Source organism: Dysidea avara, chromosome 1 (assembly GCF_963678975.1).
Source record: "Dysidea avara chromosome 1, odDysAvar1.4, whole genome shotgun sequence".
Lineage (NCBI taxonomy): Eukaryota > Metazoa > Porifera > Demospongiae > Dictyoceratida > Dysideidae > Dysidea > Dysidea avara.
The window spans coordinates 13,959,464-13,976,434 of NC_089272.1; the positions used below are offsets into that span (position 1 = coordinate 13,959,464).

A 16,971-nucleotide genomic window follows, 5' to 3' on the forward strand; every position below is an offset into this window, starting at 1 on the left:
ATAGCATGGCTTTTTGTCTGGATTTTGAGCATTATATAAATTATGTCTAAAGCAGTACATCATATGGCTAATGGTGGAAGCATGTTCAATGACTTTGAAATGTCCAGTTCAGCATCCTAACACATAAAAAGGGGTGAGCAGATTATTTTAAAAGCAATAAATCTATTGCCAAAAAAAGAATCTGCTGAAGACACCTACGTATATGATGTACTATAAAATGGTGTGTTGTGCAGCTGAGGAAAGCCAGTACAGCATATGAAAGTAGTGTAGCTTCAATCGTAGATATACTAACATCAGGTACCTGGGGTTAGTATATCTATGCTTCAATGATATTAATGTCAGTCATATTACAAAATTAATGACAGTTAGGCATATCAATACAAAAAATAATTGGCAATCACACAGTATCATACTGTATAGTAAGGACCACAAAGTGGCCAATTTAAAAAGCATCACCCAAAAACCAGCCCCACTTTTTCTGATGACAATGAAGCAGTATTGGTTAGGTTAAACTAAGCCCAAACTACTGTAGCATTCAGATTGCCCTGAAATGCTTTCAACAAAATAATATAAAAAATTATTAAACGGAATTTTCTAGTGACTGACTGACTGACTGACTGATTGACTGACTGACTGACTGACTGACTGACTGACTGACTGACTGACTGACTGACTGACTGACTGACTGACTGACTGACTGACTGACTGACTGACTGACTGACTGTCAGACAAGCATAACTTGATAATGACTATGGCTCGGGTTTGATTTTTCACTGTTTGATGTCACTTCAGCCAGACATGTGCCTTTTGGCATACCACAGTACATACAATGCATTATTCATGGTATTTCCAGTGTCCTCCTTTATTATGATTGTTATTATGATTAAAGTACCTGGTAAAGGCAGAGCCTGTATACCAGAAGGCCTTATAAAGGCCTAAGATGTTTATATTAACTGCACTAAGTATGTTTGAAAAGTAGGAGAAAGAAGAAAAAATCCTTGACTGGACCTGGGCAGCCTCGAACCTGCAGCCACCCGATTAACGCTCGAATGTTTACAGGAGTCTGCCAGGTGGTCAGGATATTTTCTTCTTGCTATTTTCATGTATTTGTGTCCTATTCATCTTGGCTGATAGCAAAAGGTGTCCATTTGGTGGTAGCATATGATGGTTTCCCTTCATAACAGAAATCATCCATATTTTTCATAGTGGCTACTTTGATTGCAGAGGTGCTTTTCGAACAGTTCTTAATTCGTAATGCTGTGTAACAGGTTGAACATACTGTAGCTGACAATGAAGCGGAATGGATACTTCACTTTTCAGACGATAATCAGTAGCTGGGGAATGTGGTGCCATTTCTTTCTTTTGATGCGGCACATGATCCGTATTTCAGAGCATGCTTTGTAGATAAACGGTAATGTGTACCTTCCTAAATCTCCAGCACAGTTACCAGGTACAGATACTGAGAAGTAACATTGTTTGTTCCCTCACAGAAGCCAGTGTATAATAGCAAGCAAGTGTGCAACTAAAATTAATAATTAGATGGCCCATTGGAGAAAACTTTGTCACTAAGAGGTACAAGAAGCAAGAATTTATTATTATTAATTTTATTAAGGCTTTACAGCACAATTGCTGAAGGCCTGTAAGACACCTGGTCCTATAGCCTGTTTCAGTAATTTATTGCTATCAAGAAGAACAATTCTTTGTCTGCTCTACAGAAAATAGAATAAAATGAAATTGTTTTATCGACAGTCTGTGTTAGAGCTGAAATGGATACCAATTTTTACTATCTTGAATTAAATCTTTCCGGATATCCTACAGATAGCAAATATCATCACTTACTAAAAAACTTTACATATTTTCCCATGAACCCGCTTGCTAATCTCATAATTTATATCAGAAGCATGCATAGTATTCATACAACGCTTGACATTGTGGCATAATAATAATAATAATAATAATCAGTGTAAAGGCTTTGTACAAAAAAATCATCTTGAAAATGCTTTTAAAATTTTAGGAACTATCCTGATCACTTCAAATCATGTTGAAATACTATCCAGATATCCAGATAATAATGAATCTAAACCAAACAGCCAAGCTGTAAAAAAAGAGTGCGGCCCCCAAAAAGGCCAAGGTGAAAAAAGATGCGAAATCCAAGGTGGTGGCCAAGAAATGGCTGTGATGGTAGGTTAATGGCAAACATTTTACGTAATTATGACAATTCAGGTGAATTTGTGTTGCCTCCTCCACTAGGATCAGCACCAAATTCACCTGAATTGTTGTAATTAAATTTTTTGCCATTAACCTACCATCACAGCCATTTCTTGGCCGCCACCTTGGATTTCACATCTTTTTTCACCTTGGCCTTTTGGGGGCCGCACTCTTTTTTTACAGCTTGGCTGTTTTGGTTTAGATATCACTTCTTTTTGTATTGCAAGCCACAAAGCTGGCCATCATGGCTTTGATGCTTCCTTTTAACTTGTTTTTTTCTTTACTGCAGGAATTGTGGAACAAAGGAAGTAATTGTGTGTATAGCTTTTGTCTAATGAAATATTTGTATATTTAACATTGAATGGTGATTATCACATACTGTAGTTAATAAGGTGACTTCTTGAACTGTAGCTGAAACTCTCATTGTTTGTACGTAGCTGAACTCTTTTCAGGGTGATTTGTTTCTAGTTGAACTCTCTACAGGATGATTTGTTTCTAGCTGAAATCTCTACAGGGTGATTTGTATGCAGCTAAACTCTCTACATAGTGGTTTCTTTGTAGCTGAACTCTCTACAAGGTGACTTGTTCTTAGACTAGCTGAACTCTCTACAGGGTGATTTGTTTGCAACTGAACTCTCTACAAAATGATTTGTTTCTAGCTGATCTCTCTATAGTGTAACTTGATTGTAGCTGAACTCTCTATGGGATTGTTTCTTTGTAGCTGATCTCTCTACAGGGTGACTTGTTTCTAGCTGATCTCTCTACAGAATGACTTGTTTCTAGCTGATCTCTCTACAGGGTGGTAGAGTCTTAATTGATATTAATTAACAGCATAATATCTTGCATCATCTAATCTACTTTCTCGTACCTAACTAACTCAGAGTGCAACACAGGGACAGCTTGTTTGAAATTGCACAGTTATTAAACAGTTTGTAAATTGTACCATCCAATACACAGGGTATTTTAATCTATTGTACAAACACATAGACTTCATATTTTTATCTGCTTGAAAACATATGTGGTACAGTAGAAATTGTAGGCGAGTTTGGAGGACTGGGACTGGGAGGATCATCTGTATCAGAACCAACAACTACATGTATATAGAACATGTTAGTAATAAGAGAAGTATATAGTGAAGTATAATCAATTGTACAGTATATCTAATCCAAAACAACCAGCTGTAAAAAAAGTGTGCGGCCCTCAAAAAGGCTATGGTGAAAAAAGATGTGAAATCCAAGGTGGCGGCCAAGAAATGGCTGTGATGGTAGGTTAATGGTAAAAATTTTAATAACAACAATTCAGGTAAATTTTTGTGCCGCTTGGTCTTGGCAAAAAATTCATCTAAATTGCCGTTATTAAAATTTTTACCATTAACCTACCATCACAGCCATTTCTTGGCCGCCACCTTGGATTTCACATCTTTTTTCACCATAGCCTTTTTGAGGGCTGCACACTTTTTTTACAGCTGGTTGTTTTGGATTAGATTTCACTTCTTTTTGTATTTGAATACCCCAAAGCCGGCCTATCCGGCTATAGACCGGCTTTGGGACTTTTTTAACCTGTCTTTTTTTCTTTTCCACAGGAAGAAGAAAAGATGAAGCAGATGTACTTTAAATATTTCTGATTTTATCAGTAAATGTACAAATTATATATACAATACATATATTTATTACAGAACTCTCCATGGTGGTTTCTTTTTAAATGAACACTCTACAAAGTGACTTCTTCTTGCTGCTCTCTCTATAGGGTGAATTGTTTGTAGCTGAACAATATACAAGTAACTTCTTCTAGCTGATCTCTCTACAGGGTGGTTTGTTTGTAGCTGAATTCTGTGTAGGTGATTTGTTTGCAGCTGAGCTCTTTACAGAATGGTTTCTTTGTAGCTGAACTCTCTACAAGGTAACTTCTTCTAACTGATCTTTCTACAGGGCAATTTGTTTGTGGCTGAATTTTCTACAGGGTGATTTCTTTGCAGCTGAACTCTCTACATGGTTGTTTCTTTGTAACTGAACTCTCTACAAGGTAATTTCTTCTAGCTGATCTCTCTACAGGGAGATTTGTTTGTAGCTGAACTCTCTACAGGTGATTTGTTTGCAGCTGAACTGTCTACATGATGGTTTCTTTGTAGCTGAACTCTCTACAAGGTAACTTCTTCTAGCTGATCTCTCTACAGAGAGATTTGTTTGTAGCTGAACTCTCTACAGGTGATTTGTTTGTAGCTGAACTCTCTACATGATGGTTTCTTTGTAGCTGAATTCTCCACAAGGTAACTTCTTCTAGCTGATCTTTCTACAGGGTGATTTGTTGTAGCTGAACTCTCTACAAGGAAACTTCTTCTAGCTGATCTCTCTACAGGGAGATTTGTTTGTAGCTGAACTCTATACAGGTGATTTGTTTGCAGCTGAACTCTCTACATGATGGTTTCTTTGTAGCTGAACTCTCTACAAGGTAACTTCTTCTAGCTGATCTCTCTACAGAGAGATTTGTTAACTCTCAACAGGTGATTTGTTTGCACCTTAACTCTCTACATGATGGTTTCTTTGTAGCTGAACTCTCCACAAGGTAACTTCTTCTAGCTGATCTCTCTAGAGGGAGATTTGTTTGTAGCTGAACTCTCTACATGATGGTTTCTTTGTAGCTGAACTCTCCACAAGGTAACTTCTTCTAGCTGATCTTTCTACAGGGTGATTTGTTTGTAGCTGAACTCTCTACAAGGAAACTTCTTCTAGCTGATCTCTCTACAGGGAGATTTGTTTGTAGCTGAACTCTATACAGGTGATTTGTTTGCAGCTGAACTCTCTACATGATGGTTTCTTTGTAGCTGAACTCTCTACAAGATGACTTCTTCTAGCTGACCTTTCTACAGGGAGATTTGTTTGTAGCTGAACTCTCTACAGGTGATTTGTTTGCAGCTGAACTCTCTACATGATGGTTTCTTTGCAGCTGAACTCTTTACAAGGTAACTTCTTCTAGCTCATCTTTATACAGGGAGATTTGTTTGTAGCTGACTTCTCTACAGGGTGATTTTTTTTTGTAGCTGAACTTTCTACATACAAAGTGACTTGTTCTAGCTAGTCTCTCTACAGGATGACTTGTTTCTAGCTGATCTCTCTGCAGGGTGACTTGTTTCTAGCTGAACTCTACCGGGTGATCTGTTCGTAGCTGAACTCTCTACAGGATGATTTGTTTACAGCTGAACTATCTACATGGTGGTTTCTTTGCAGCTGAATTCTCTACAAGGTGACTTCTTCTAGCTGAACTCTCTATAGGGTGATCTTCTCGTAGCTGAACTCTCTGCAGGATGATTCATTTGCAGCTGAACTTTCTACATGATGGTTTGTTTATAACTGAACACTCTACAAGGTAACCTCTTCTAGCTTATCTCTTTACAGGATAACTTGTTTCTAGCTGAACTCTCTACATGGTGATTTGTTGGTAGCTAAACTCTCTACAATTCGATTTGTTTGCAGCTGAACTCTCTACATGGCGGTTTCTTTGTAGCTGAACTCTCTACAAGGTAGCTTCTTCTAGCTGATCTCTCTACAGGATGACTTGTTTCTAGCTGAACTCTCTACAGGGTGATTTGTTTGCAGCTGAAGTCTCTACATGATGGTTTGTTTGCAGCTGAACTCTCTACAAGGTAACTTCTTCTAGTTGATTTCTCTACAGGGTGACTTGTTTCTAGCTGATCTCTCTACAGGGTGATTTGTTTGTAGCTGAACTCTGTACAGTTTGATTTGAACTTTCTACATGGTTGTTTCTTTGTAGCTGAACTCTCTACAAGGTAACTTCTTCTAGTTGATCTCTCTACAGGATGACTTGTTTCTAGCTGAACTCTCGACAGGATGATCTGTTCATAGCTGAATTCTCTACATGGTAGTTTCTTTGTAGCTAAACTCTTTACAAGGTGATTTCTTCTAGCTGATCTCTCTATAGGGTGATTTGTTTGTAGCTGAGCTATCTGCAGGGTGATTTGAACTCTCTACAAGGTGATGTTTTCTAGTTGATCTCTCTACTCAGCCTGGATGACTTGTTTCTATCCTCTCTACAGTGTGATCTGTTAAGTTTCTACCTGATCTCTCTATAGAGTTACATCTTGTTTGTATAGCTGAACTCTTTTACATGGTGGTTTTTTGATTGGTTGCTGAACTCTCTCTCCACGGTGACTTGTTTGTACTACAGAGTGACTTGTTTGTACTACAGAGTGACTTGTTTGTAGCTGAACTCTCTACAGAGTGACTTACTTGTAGCTGAACATTGCATAAAGTAACTTGTTTGTAGCTGATCTAGATGAACTCTCTACTAGGTAGCTTTTTTGTAGTTGAACCCTTTACGCAGTGACTTGTTTGTAGCTGAATTCTCTACAGAGTGACTTGTTGTAGCTGAACTCTCTACAAGGTGACTTGTTTATAGTTGAATTCTCTTCAGTGTGACTTATAATGTTCTGAATCTCTACAGCAACATATTTGTAGCTGAACTCTCTACAGGATGACTTGCTTGTAGCTGAATTGTCTATAAGATTAACTGTTTGTAGCTGAACTCCCTACAGAATAACTTGCAATGCCATATAATTCTATAATGGAGTAAGTTATAAACGTAGCTGAATACTTTATTAGGTTGACTGTTCTATTAGAGTATCTCGATCTCGCATATGCTACACGTAGTTGGCTTTGGAATCATAACTCAGTAGTTTGTAATCCGATTCTTCTGTACTACTGCAAGGATTTTCTATGATAATTATTCCAGCTACACACCGATTTTCAGCTCACTGTTCTAAGCGGTTTGGCTGGTAGGCGTGAAAACTAATAGTTTTTTTATTCATAAAAGTCGATCGAGTAATTGTGACATAGGTTGGGTTTTGTGTCATATCTCGATGGCCTTTAACTGGATTCCTTGCAAACCACACAAAGGCACTCCTACGATAGTTACTCCATCTACATAGCAATTTTGAGCTCATTCCTTCAAGCGGTGTACCCTGTGGGCGTGACAGACCTTCGACCTTATTTTACGCAGATAATCGGTCATAACTCCGTGAATGTTCATCGGATTCCTACCAAACTTGGTACTGAGATTCGCCTTAATGAGCCCTTTAAGTGTGCCAAATTCCAGCCCACTCCAAGCACGCGTTCCTGTTTTATTGCGGATTTTGCAAAGTGTGCGAAAAGAAGAAGAAGTAGAAGAAGAAGAAGAAAACGAAGAAAAAAACCCAAACTTTGGCCGCTCGTATCTCGGAAATGGCTGTAGCAATTTTCTTCAAATTTGGTATGTGGACTCCCCTACCTCGCCGGCATTTCTGTAGCAACTTTGGTTTTAATAGGATAAGGAATCACGGAGCTACAAAGGTGTGAAAATCGCGTTTACTTTCTTCCTGTAAATATACTCACGGTGTGGCGCGCCGGCTGGCCGCACGACACACTACCGTGTGTCTTGATACTGTAGTGCAACAAGATATACAGTTATGGGAACCAACGTCTCACCACAACTGCAAAATTTATTTCCATCCAGAGTTGACAAAATCTCCATTTATCATTGCAAATAACTTTAAGTGGTGTTGTTATGTAACATAGTCAGTGGCGGATCCAGGATGGGGCATTTGGGGCAAATGCCCCCCCCCCCCCCCCCCCCTTCAAGAAATTGCATACAAGATCGAGATACTCTAATAGAGCAGTCAATTACTCTAATAAAGCAGTCACAATGTTCATGAGGCAGTGTAGCTTACCTATGAAGCTATAAATAGGATTTTATTTTACATAACAGACGTGATATAGTTGGTAAGGATAACTAGCTATTATTGTCGTGACCTTTTTTTTTTTTTTTTTTTTTTTGGTCTTCAACTGGTTTTCAGCAAATTTTTTGGTCTTCAACTGTTTTTCAGAAAGGTGCCCCCCCTCTTTCCAAACTCTGGATCCGCCCCTGATAGTGTTGGATATATATATACTACTTTGACACCTCAGATCAAAGGAAAAGTTGGGAATGTTAAGAGGTCAAAGAAAAAAGTAGTGAAGTAAGGGAATAGCTAAAATGTAGTGAAACAAGAGAGCTTGTCTATACTTGCAGATATAGTAATGTACATTTAATCCCCAATTCAGTCATAATAGCAAAACCCACAGTTTTGTAGCCCACAGTCCCACACTGTTAACTCACCATCAAAATGTCAACACTGTAACTGTGTATAAAAAAAATTTGGTGAATGTAGATTTGTCTTTTCACTTAATAGGTGAGCACACCTAAGTGGTATAATCCATTAGGGATTCACCTGAAATAATTATATGCCTGCGCTCTCAGGCCTGTGGCCTACAGGCTTGGGAATAATATACGTATATATCAGGCAAATCTCCATGGCCACGGTATAACTACTGTATTACATATAGTGCAAACAAATCAATTAAAATATGAAATAGGGTTCCAGGGATTTAAATAGTGAAACAATAGTAACTACGTATGTGGGAAAATCCCCATGTTACCTCAGTGGCAAAGTAGGGATAGCTGTGTTGTAATAGCTACCATCATTCATACAATCTTGTTTCACTACTTTTTGTCACTGGAACCCTACTCCAGTTTTAACTGTTTTTGTTATGGCATACACCGTTAAAAATAGGGTGTAATCCAATCACCTTTAGAGGAGTTCTAACTGCTGTGTAAATTAAACTCCTTTGAAGGGAGTTGTAGTACTCCCCAGGGGTGCTCTAGGAGAAACTAAAGGGTGTTACAAAGGCGTTACAATACTCCCTACGGGTGTTCTAGGAATAGCTATAAAGGCGTCACAGTACACTTTAAAGGTGTTCTAGTGCTCTCCATGGTGGCATTTTGTTGAAAAGAAATGTAGGCTTGCTATAACATTCCGGTAACCTTCATGTTGATTTCAATTTATACGCAATGATTAACAACAACAAACCACATTAGCAGTACACAATTATATTTTTCAACACTTTTATACTTATCACATGGTTGTTTCCAAGTCACTCTTATAGAAGTTAACAAAATGTATTTATAACCTAATTTTTAATAGAAGCATCCGATTGTGGGTTTCAATATACCAAGGTGTAGGCAAACATCCTTACAGTAGCTTAGCTATTATGGGGAATAAAGTGACATTTGTGGTGTTCAATAACACCCCTAGTGCTACAGTACTCCCTTAGGGTGTTGTAAATACCATGAACACCTTTACGATGGGTGCACCTGTAACACCTCATTTTAACAGTGTAGCTACCATACGATATACATGCATATGTAGCTGTGATTGCTGTATTAGAGTATACACAATAGATTAAAGAGCATGGTTCAATGTCATGGCTTGCTTTCTACAGCAAAACTGCAGCTGATTGCAGCTATATTAGTAAGGGGCATGGTCACCCAGCATTCTTCATTAAGGGTTGGAGATGTATTCTGATTGTTTAAGGGTGTAGTACCATGTGATCATTTTATAAGTGCAGCTACACTTATCTACTCTGTCTCACTGTTAAAATAAGGTGTTACAGGTGCACCCATCGTAAAGGTGTTCATGTACACCCATGGTATTTACAACACCCTAAGAGAGTACTGTAGCACTCGGGGTGTTATTGAACACCACAAATGTCACTTTATTCCCCATAATAGCTAAGCCACTGTAAGGGTGTTTGCCTACACCTTGGTATATTGAAACCCACAATCGGATGCTTCTATTAAAAATTAGGTTATAAATACATTTTGTTAACTTCTGTAAGAGTGACTTGGAAACAACCATGTGATAAGTATAAAAGTGTTGCAAAAATATAATTGTGTACTGCTAATGTGGTTTGTTGTTGTTGATCATTGCGTATAAATTGAAATCAACATGAAGGTTACCAGAATGTTATAGCAAGCCTATATTTCTTTTCAACAAAATTCCACCATGGAGAGCACTAGAACACCTTTAAAGTGTACTGTGACGCCTTTATAGTTATTCCTAGAACACCCTTAGGGAGTATTGTAACGCCTTTGTAACACCTATTAGTTGCTCCTAGAGCACCCCTGGGGAGTACTACAACTCTCTTCAAAGGAGTTTAATTTACACAGCAGTTAGAACTCCTCTAAAGGTGATTGGATTACACCCTATTTTTAACAGTATCTTACAGTAGCATAAATGCTTCAAATAGTTTTGTGGCATCTATTAGTAAATAGACTCCTCTAAGGAAAGTGTCAATACAGAGGTACGGTTTCCTTGTAAAGATGAAGATTACCATGTAATCGAAGATAAAAGGAAGGGTAAATCACAGAAGGCAGACACTTGTTGAAACCAGAAAAGGCACACGCTACCCTTGAGTTTGTAATAGTAGTGTGAAATGATGCCTGATAGCCACCAATTATTATAACAAGTTCACTGGTCGTGTGATGCTTCATTTGGCCTCTTCTGTAAAGGTGATTTTCATCGCGTATGATATTTCTATGACAGTAGTGTTTTGGCGGGTGCTGTTCGCTTTGGGTGGGGGATCATACTAAACAGTACTGCCATACTGTTTGGTATTAAGAAGGTTGTTTTTCATTTTTGCAAAATTATTACTCAGCGAAAACCACATCATTCTACTTTGCAAAATGAATACTAAATTCCACAAAGTTTAATTAGCAGCAAGTGATCATTCTCATTGCCATGGGTTCATAACCCTACTAATATTATGAACTTGTTTGTCTACTGCTGCTTCTGAGTTCCATTTTCATGAGCCTGTGGAGAAATAGTATGTGTACTTTGAAGTCATCCAGAATTGATTACAGTACTTGAAATGGAACTTGTGGGCTGCATAATGGTATATAAAATGGAAGATTTTGAGCAGTTCCAGTGATTGCAATACACTTAACATATAAATGCTAGGCTTCTTTAATTCAATTCTATGTTTTAATTTGTCAATGCAATCATTACAATATAATACAAAACTTACTAGACTTCAGCACTAATGTTGCTGCTTTAGTATCAGTATCAAATATGTTTACTGCAACACAGGAATAAGTTCCAAAGTTATCTTTTGTTACATCCAACAGATCTAATTTACCCATAACATTTTCACTGGCTTTGTTATTTCTAGTGCTGCCAAGTGCAGTAACTTCATTGTTATTATTTGTAAATGTCCACAAAATAGTTGGTGGAGGAATTCCACTAGCTGAACAATTAAAATTAGCAACTGTTCCCTACAGTTCTGATATGGACTGAGGTCCGTTTAGTAGTTTTGGAATCACTAGTTAACAATAACGTATGGCTAGATTAGTACTTAGATATTGTATACAAAGGTTTGGTATATAAAAACAGTATCAAGAAAAGTTATACCGTAATTCACTTTATTTTCATGCAAAAAAAATTGCGATAAAATTTCATATTTTCGTATGATTTACGTGAATGACTGCTCTATTAGAGTATTTCAGTCTTATGTAAAAATTATTGTGTAAGAAATCTTCATACAAGTTTTGCGTACAAATTTATTTTACAACAAAAAAGCTAATTGCGATATCTGACTAGCTGTTCAAAAATCACTATAATTTCAAATGTTGTACATGTTTATTGCTAATAAAATACAATTATCCTACACAAAAGAAATATCATGTTCATTATTTGCATCAGTGTACATGCATAAAAAGAAGTGTCAAGTTGATGAAGCTTGTATACTTGCCTAAAGAGAAGACAAATATTGTTGAATGTGCTTGATTTGTCGCGGAGGATGAACTGTAGAACACACACACACTTATTATGTATGTAACACTATTATGTTGTGTGCACATGTCTGTACACGTGATAAGAACTGGTTCGATTGTGGTATTACCGGGGTTTTCAACTCCGTTGTCCTATGTATTTTGGCGCATGCGCTTAGCAGTGCGAAAGAAATGGCAGATTCAAGTGAGATCAGGTAGCTGTGTGTGCCCTATTATGATGGATGATTGTAAATGTGATAAAATTATTACTCACTGTGTTGTTGTGACTCCTTTATCACCATGCAGTGAATGGTCCTTCGGCTGGTAGGTTTTTAGCGCATGCGCAATTATAATAGGACAACGGACTTGAAAACCCCGGTAACACGAGGGGCTTGCTTCGTGAGTAGTCTTGAATCCTCCCCCTATTCCGCCAATCGTAAGTGGAATCTCGGCGTACTGTAATTCTACCAACGACATTTTTGGTGCTGTGACAGGTACGCAGACTATATTGTCATAACCCCGCTACATTTTTGGTGCTGTGGTCAATGGCGGAACTCAAGAGACTGGTTTCATCTAGACGAGGATTCAGAGCGCATCTCACAAAGCTACTGCAGGGTTTACCCGAGATTCTAATTAATGCACAGGATCTTACTGACGATAACGTCGCAACGATCTCCACGAGCAACTCCAGCGAAAACAAGAATTAATCTCAGGGTTAGATGCGAAGATACTGGAGGCTACAACAGACGAGGAGGAGATCGAAGCAGAGGTACTACAGACGGAAGAAATAAACTCTTCCATATCTACAGCCAAGGCGAAAATTACTCAACGCCTTAGGTCCACAATATCTACAACTACAGAAGTCCGCACGTCACGTGATCACACATCACCTCCATCTGCTGTTCTACCACAAGTAACTCGCCTCCCCAAACTAGAATTACCACAGTTCAATGGTGACCCCCTAGTCTGGCAGACTTTTTGGGACTGTTTTGAGGCAGCAGTCCACAGTAACACTTCATTGACATGCGTGCAAAAGCTCAGTTATCTTCGAGCACAGCTCCATGGTGATGCCGCCCGAGTTATTGCTGGTTTCCAGTTAACTAATGACAACTATGGACATTCCGTCACTCTGCTGAAGGACAGATTTGGACAGGTGTACAAACAAGTTGAAGCACACATGCAAGCCTTTGTTGATTTGCCCAACCCGAGTAACTCTCTCTCCAGTTTGCGACAATTCTATGACACCACTGAAGGGCATATTCGCAGCTTAGCAACACTAGGTGAACCGGAGGATTCTTATGGCAGTCTACTTGTAACGATCCTTCTTGGAAAGCTTCCAGCCAAGACCAAGCAGAACTTAGTCAGAGCTCATGGCAACAAGAAATGGACCATCACAGAATTGCAAGCTGCTGTTCTCAACGAAATTCATATTCTGGAAATGGGATCATCAACAGAATCACGTACCTCCCTGATCCCACCGACTGCTTCATTTCTTACCAGTGCTAAGAAATCTATAACAGCAGGCAAGAGCAAACCACGATGTCCATTTTGTGCAGGTTGTCACTTTCCCTCCATGTGTGAATCAGTTCAGGACCCACGACAGCGGTGTGAGATTGTACGTCAGAATAAACACTGCTTCAATTGTTTAGGGCACCACAAGGTGTCTCAATGTAACTCGAGACATCGCTGCCATACCTGCCAACGAAAGCATCACACCAGCCTATGTACTAATGGACAGCACAGTGACAACACTTCTGAGACATCTGTCCGCTCCACTAACACCGGACAGCCAGCCAACCCAGTACATGGTCAACCTGCTATCCCCACAACCTTTAATTCAACTGACACTGCCTCTCTTTCAGTAACTGTTCCAATGCCACAAAACACTGTTTGTTCTCTCAAAACTGTAATAACAACTGTCAGAAATGGTACAAACTCTACAAAAGCTAATGTGTTATTCGATGAAGGCTCCCAGAGATCATTGATTGCTGAAGAACTTGCTAACACCTTAGCTGTACAGTCCTACCACAAGGAAGACATCACAGTATCATCCTTTGGGGCACAGTGTCAGTTGAATCGTCAGGTAAATGTTGCTGTCATAAATCTAATTACTATGACCGGTCAATCCATACCACTAACTGTGCTTGTAGTACCCCGGATTGCCACACCATTACAGAACACAGTGACATTTAATGTTGCCCACCTCCCACACCTTCATAACCTCCTCCTAGCCCACCCACTCAGTGCAGATAAGGAGTTTGATGTTTCCTTCCTTGTGGGTGGGGACCACTATTGGGACATTGTTGGTGATGCTATTGTACGAGGTGATGGACCAACAGCAGTGGAATCCAAAGTAGGTTACCTACTCTCAGGACCAACTCCAACAACAACTGGTCAATTCCTAATCAGCACTAACAGTGTCATGATGCTGGCTCTTACACAATGTGAGTTCAACCTAGAACGTTTCTGGGACCTAGAATCTGTGGGAGTGACCCCTGTTGACAACTTGAGTGACAATGTGCTAGACCAGTACACATCATCTTGTGTTACTAGAGATCTGGATGGAGCATACATGGCTAGATTCCCTTGGAAACCAGACCATCCTGACATACCAAGTAACTTTACCATAGCTAAACAGAGAACACATCAACTAGTCAAGCGTCTGTCCAAAACCCCTGATCTGCTGAAAATCTATCACCAGATCATCAGTGAACAGGAAGCTAGGGGCTTTATCGAGCATGTTGATGATCAGTCCGGCCCACAACCAGGCGTCCATTACATCCCACATCATGGTGTAGAGAAAGATTCTACAACAACACCACTACGGATTGTCTTTGACTGCAGTTGCCGTCAATCATCTCACAGTCCTTGTCTTAATGATTGTCTACTCATAGGCTCACCATGTGATAATGACTTATATGCTGTTCTTGTCCGTTTCAGATCACACTGCTTTGGAATATCCACGGACATCGAGAAGGCTTTCCTTCACATACGGCTACACCCAGATGACAGGAACTACACCCGGTTTTTCTGGTTGTCCAATCCAACAGACCCTTCAAGTGAGTTCTGTGTGTACCGTTTTAAGGTTGTACCCTTTGGAGTCACCAGCTCGCCGTTCATGCTTAATGCTGTATTACGCTATCACCTTGAGCAGTACAAGTCGATGGTCTCACATGATATGCTTTCCAACCTTTACGTGGACAACATTATAACCGGCTGTGATTCAGAGCAAGTGTCACTGGACTATTACCGACAAGCTAGAGCCATTATGGGTGATGCAAGACTCAACTTGCGTAGCTGGTCCTCTAACAGCACTGAACTCACTGCTGCAGCTGTCAAGGACAACACAGCCGAGAATGCACTGTCAGTCAATGTTTTGGGACTCCGCTGGACTCCTGAGTCAGACAAGCTTTATCTGGCTGCAAAACCATCCATCCTTACTTATAATCATCTTATAACCAAGAGAGAAGTTCTACAAAACCTGTCAAAGATGTTCGACCCATTGGGATTTGTTGCACCTGTAGTTGTACGAACTAAGATGTTAATGCAGAAGCTGTGGCAATGCAAGATCACGTGGGATGAGCGTTTAGATGAGGATTTGCAAGCTCAATGGAGAGATATTGCCAATGACCTTAAGAGCACAGCACGATTTTCTGTAAGTCGGTGTTACTTTGATGCATGTATGACACACCCAGTTGTTCATTGTTTTGCTGATGCAAGCCAACATGCATATGGAGCCGTAGTGTTCCTCACTGAAGGAAATTTAGTGTCATTTGTTACAGCAAAGACCCGTGTAGCACCTCTGAAGGCACTCACGATTCCACGACTAGAACTCATGGCAGCATTGGTGGCCACTCGTTTAACATGTTTTGTGATGAAGGCGGTCCCTGACCTTAACCTGTCAGTTTTTATGTGGTCTGATAGCCAGATAGTGCTCCACTGGCTCAAGAGCCAGAAGCCACTTCCAACATTCATAAGAAACCGAATCACTGAGATGAATACTTTATTGCCACAGGCCACTTGGAACTATTGTCCTACCGCTGATAACCCAGCTGACCTGCTTTCAAGGGGTACCACCACCGAATCTCTATTGTCCTCGTCCCTGTGGTAACATGGCCCCAAGTGGCTCACTACCCCAAGTCAGTGGCCATCATTCCAGCCACCACCCTTACCACCACTTGTTTTGGCAGCAGCAGTAGCGACAGAATTTGTTCCCATGGAACAGACACCACCAGTTTTAGGCATACACTGTGTTATTTCCATCGACCGATACAGCTCACTTAACAAGTTGTTGTCTGTCAGTGCGTATGTTGTTCGTTTTGTAGACAATCTCAAGGTGCAACCCCAGCAACGACAATTTGGTCCCATCACTGCTTACGAACTTCACAAGGTGAACCTCAAGTGGGTAAAGGATATACAACACACAGTATACTGGAAGGAAGTCAACAATCTACAGCTGTTAATGAAGCAACCCAGAAGCCCCAGGGTGTTACTTGTTAGACAACTCCGACTCTTCCTAGACACAGATGGCATGCTGCGTTGTGGTGGACGCATTCACAATGCTCCAGTAAGTGAAGTGACCAAATTCCCATATTTACTACCACCAAGACGTTCACTATCCAAGTTGGTTATTGTGGACATACACGTCAGACTTTGTCACTCAGGTACCACTGCAACATTGACCGCTCTACGACAGTGTTACTGGATCCCGACTGCACGACAATACATTAAATCAATTCTGCGCCATTGTGTTATCTGTCGCAAGGTATCTGGAAAACCCTATGCTGCTCCAGATCCTCCTCCCCTACTTCGATTACGAACACAGGATGTGTACCCATTCACGTTCATGGGAGCTGATTTCACAGGCGCCCTGTATGTACAGCAAGGCAATCAAGAGGTGAAAGTGTACCTGTGTGAAAAAGGTGGGATATAATATGGTATTTCCAGTGGCTTATTGAATACAAATAAGCCTTAATATAAATCCTGTATTATACTCATCTTATACTTTAGTATAGTCCATACTATACTATTGCATATATGGTTTCAGTTTATTTACCACATTACCTGAAATAGCTTATATTTAATATAATGCCCACACTATACTATCACATATGTGGTTTCAGTATGTTT

The 16,971-nt window shown here is 39.8% G+C and overlaps 3 protein-coding genes across 3 annotated transcripts in view; all 3 read left to right on the forward strand.

Annotated features, from left to right (window-relative positions):
* LOC136257291 (hypoxia up-regulated protein 1-like) overlaps positions 1-16,971 on the forward strand; it is a 146,564-nt gene that overhangs the window by 34,404 nt on the left and 95,189 nt on the right. The window lies entirely within an intron of this gene.
* LOC136259284 (uncharacterized) lies at positions 12,478-15,952 on the forward strand. Its single transcript, XM_066052798.1, has 2 exons — positions 12,478-12,610; positions 12,702-15,952. The coding sequence occupies exons 1-2, from the start codon at positions 12,478-12,480 to the stop codon at positions 15,950-15,952; spliced, it is 3,384 nt and encodes a 1,127-aa protein (XP_065908870.1).
* LOC136259360 (uncharacterized) lies at positions 16,058-16,774 on the forward strand. Its single transcript, XM_066052879.1, has one exon. The coding sequence runs from the start codon at positions 16,058-16,060 to the stop codon at positions 16,772-16,774; it is 717 nt and encodes a 238-aa protein (XP_065908951.1).

Excerpts from the sequence above, each read along its gene's own strand:
- LOC136259284 (XM_066052798.1), top strand. The coding sequence starts at position 12,478 with ATGCACAGGATCTTACTGACGATAACGTCGCAACGATCTCCACGAGCA. Across the intron at positions 12,611-12,701 it reads AGGAGGAGATCGAAGCAGAG|AAGTCCGCACGTCACGTGAT; the intron begins GTACTACAGACG and ends CTACAACTACAG.
- LOC136259360 (XM_066052879.1), top strand. The coding sequence starts at position 16,058 with ATGGAACAGACACCACCAGTTTTAGGCATACACTGTGTTATTTCCATC.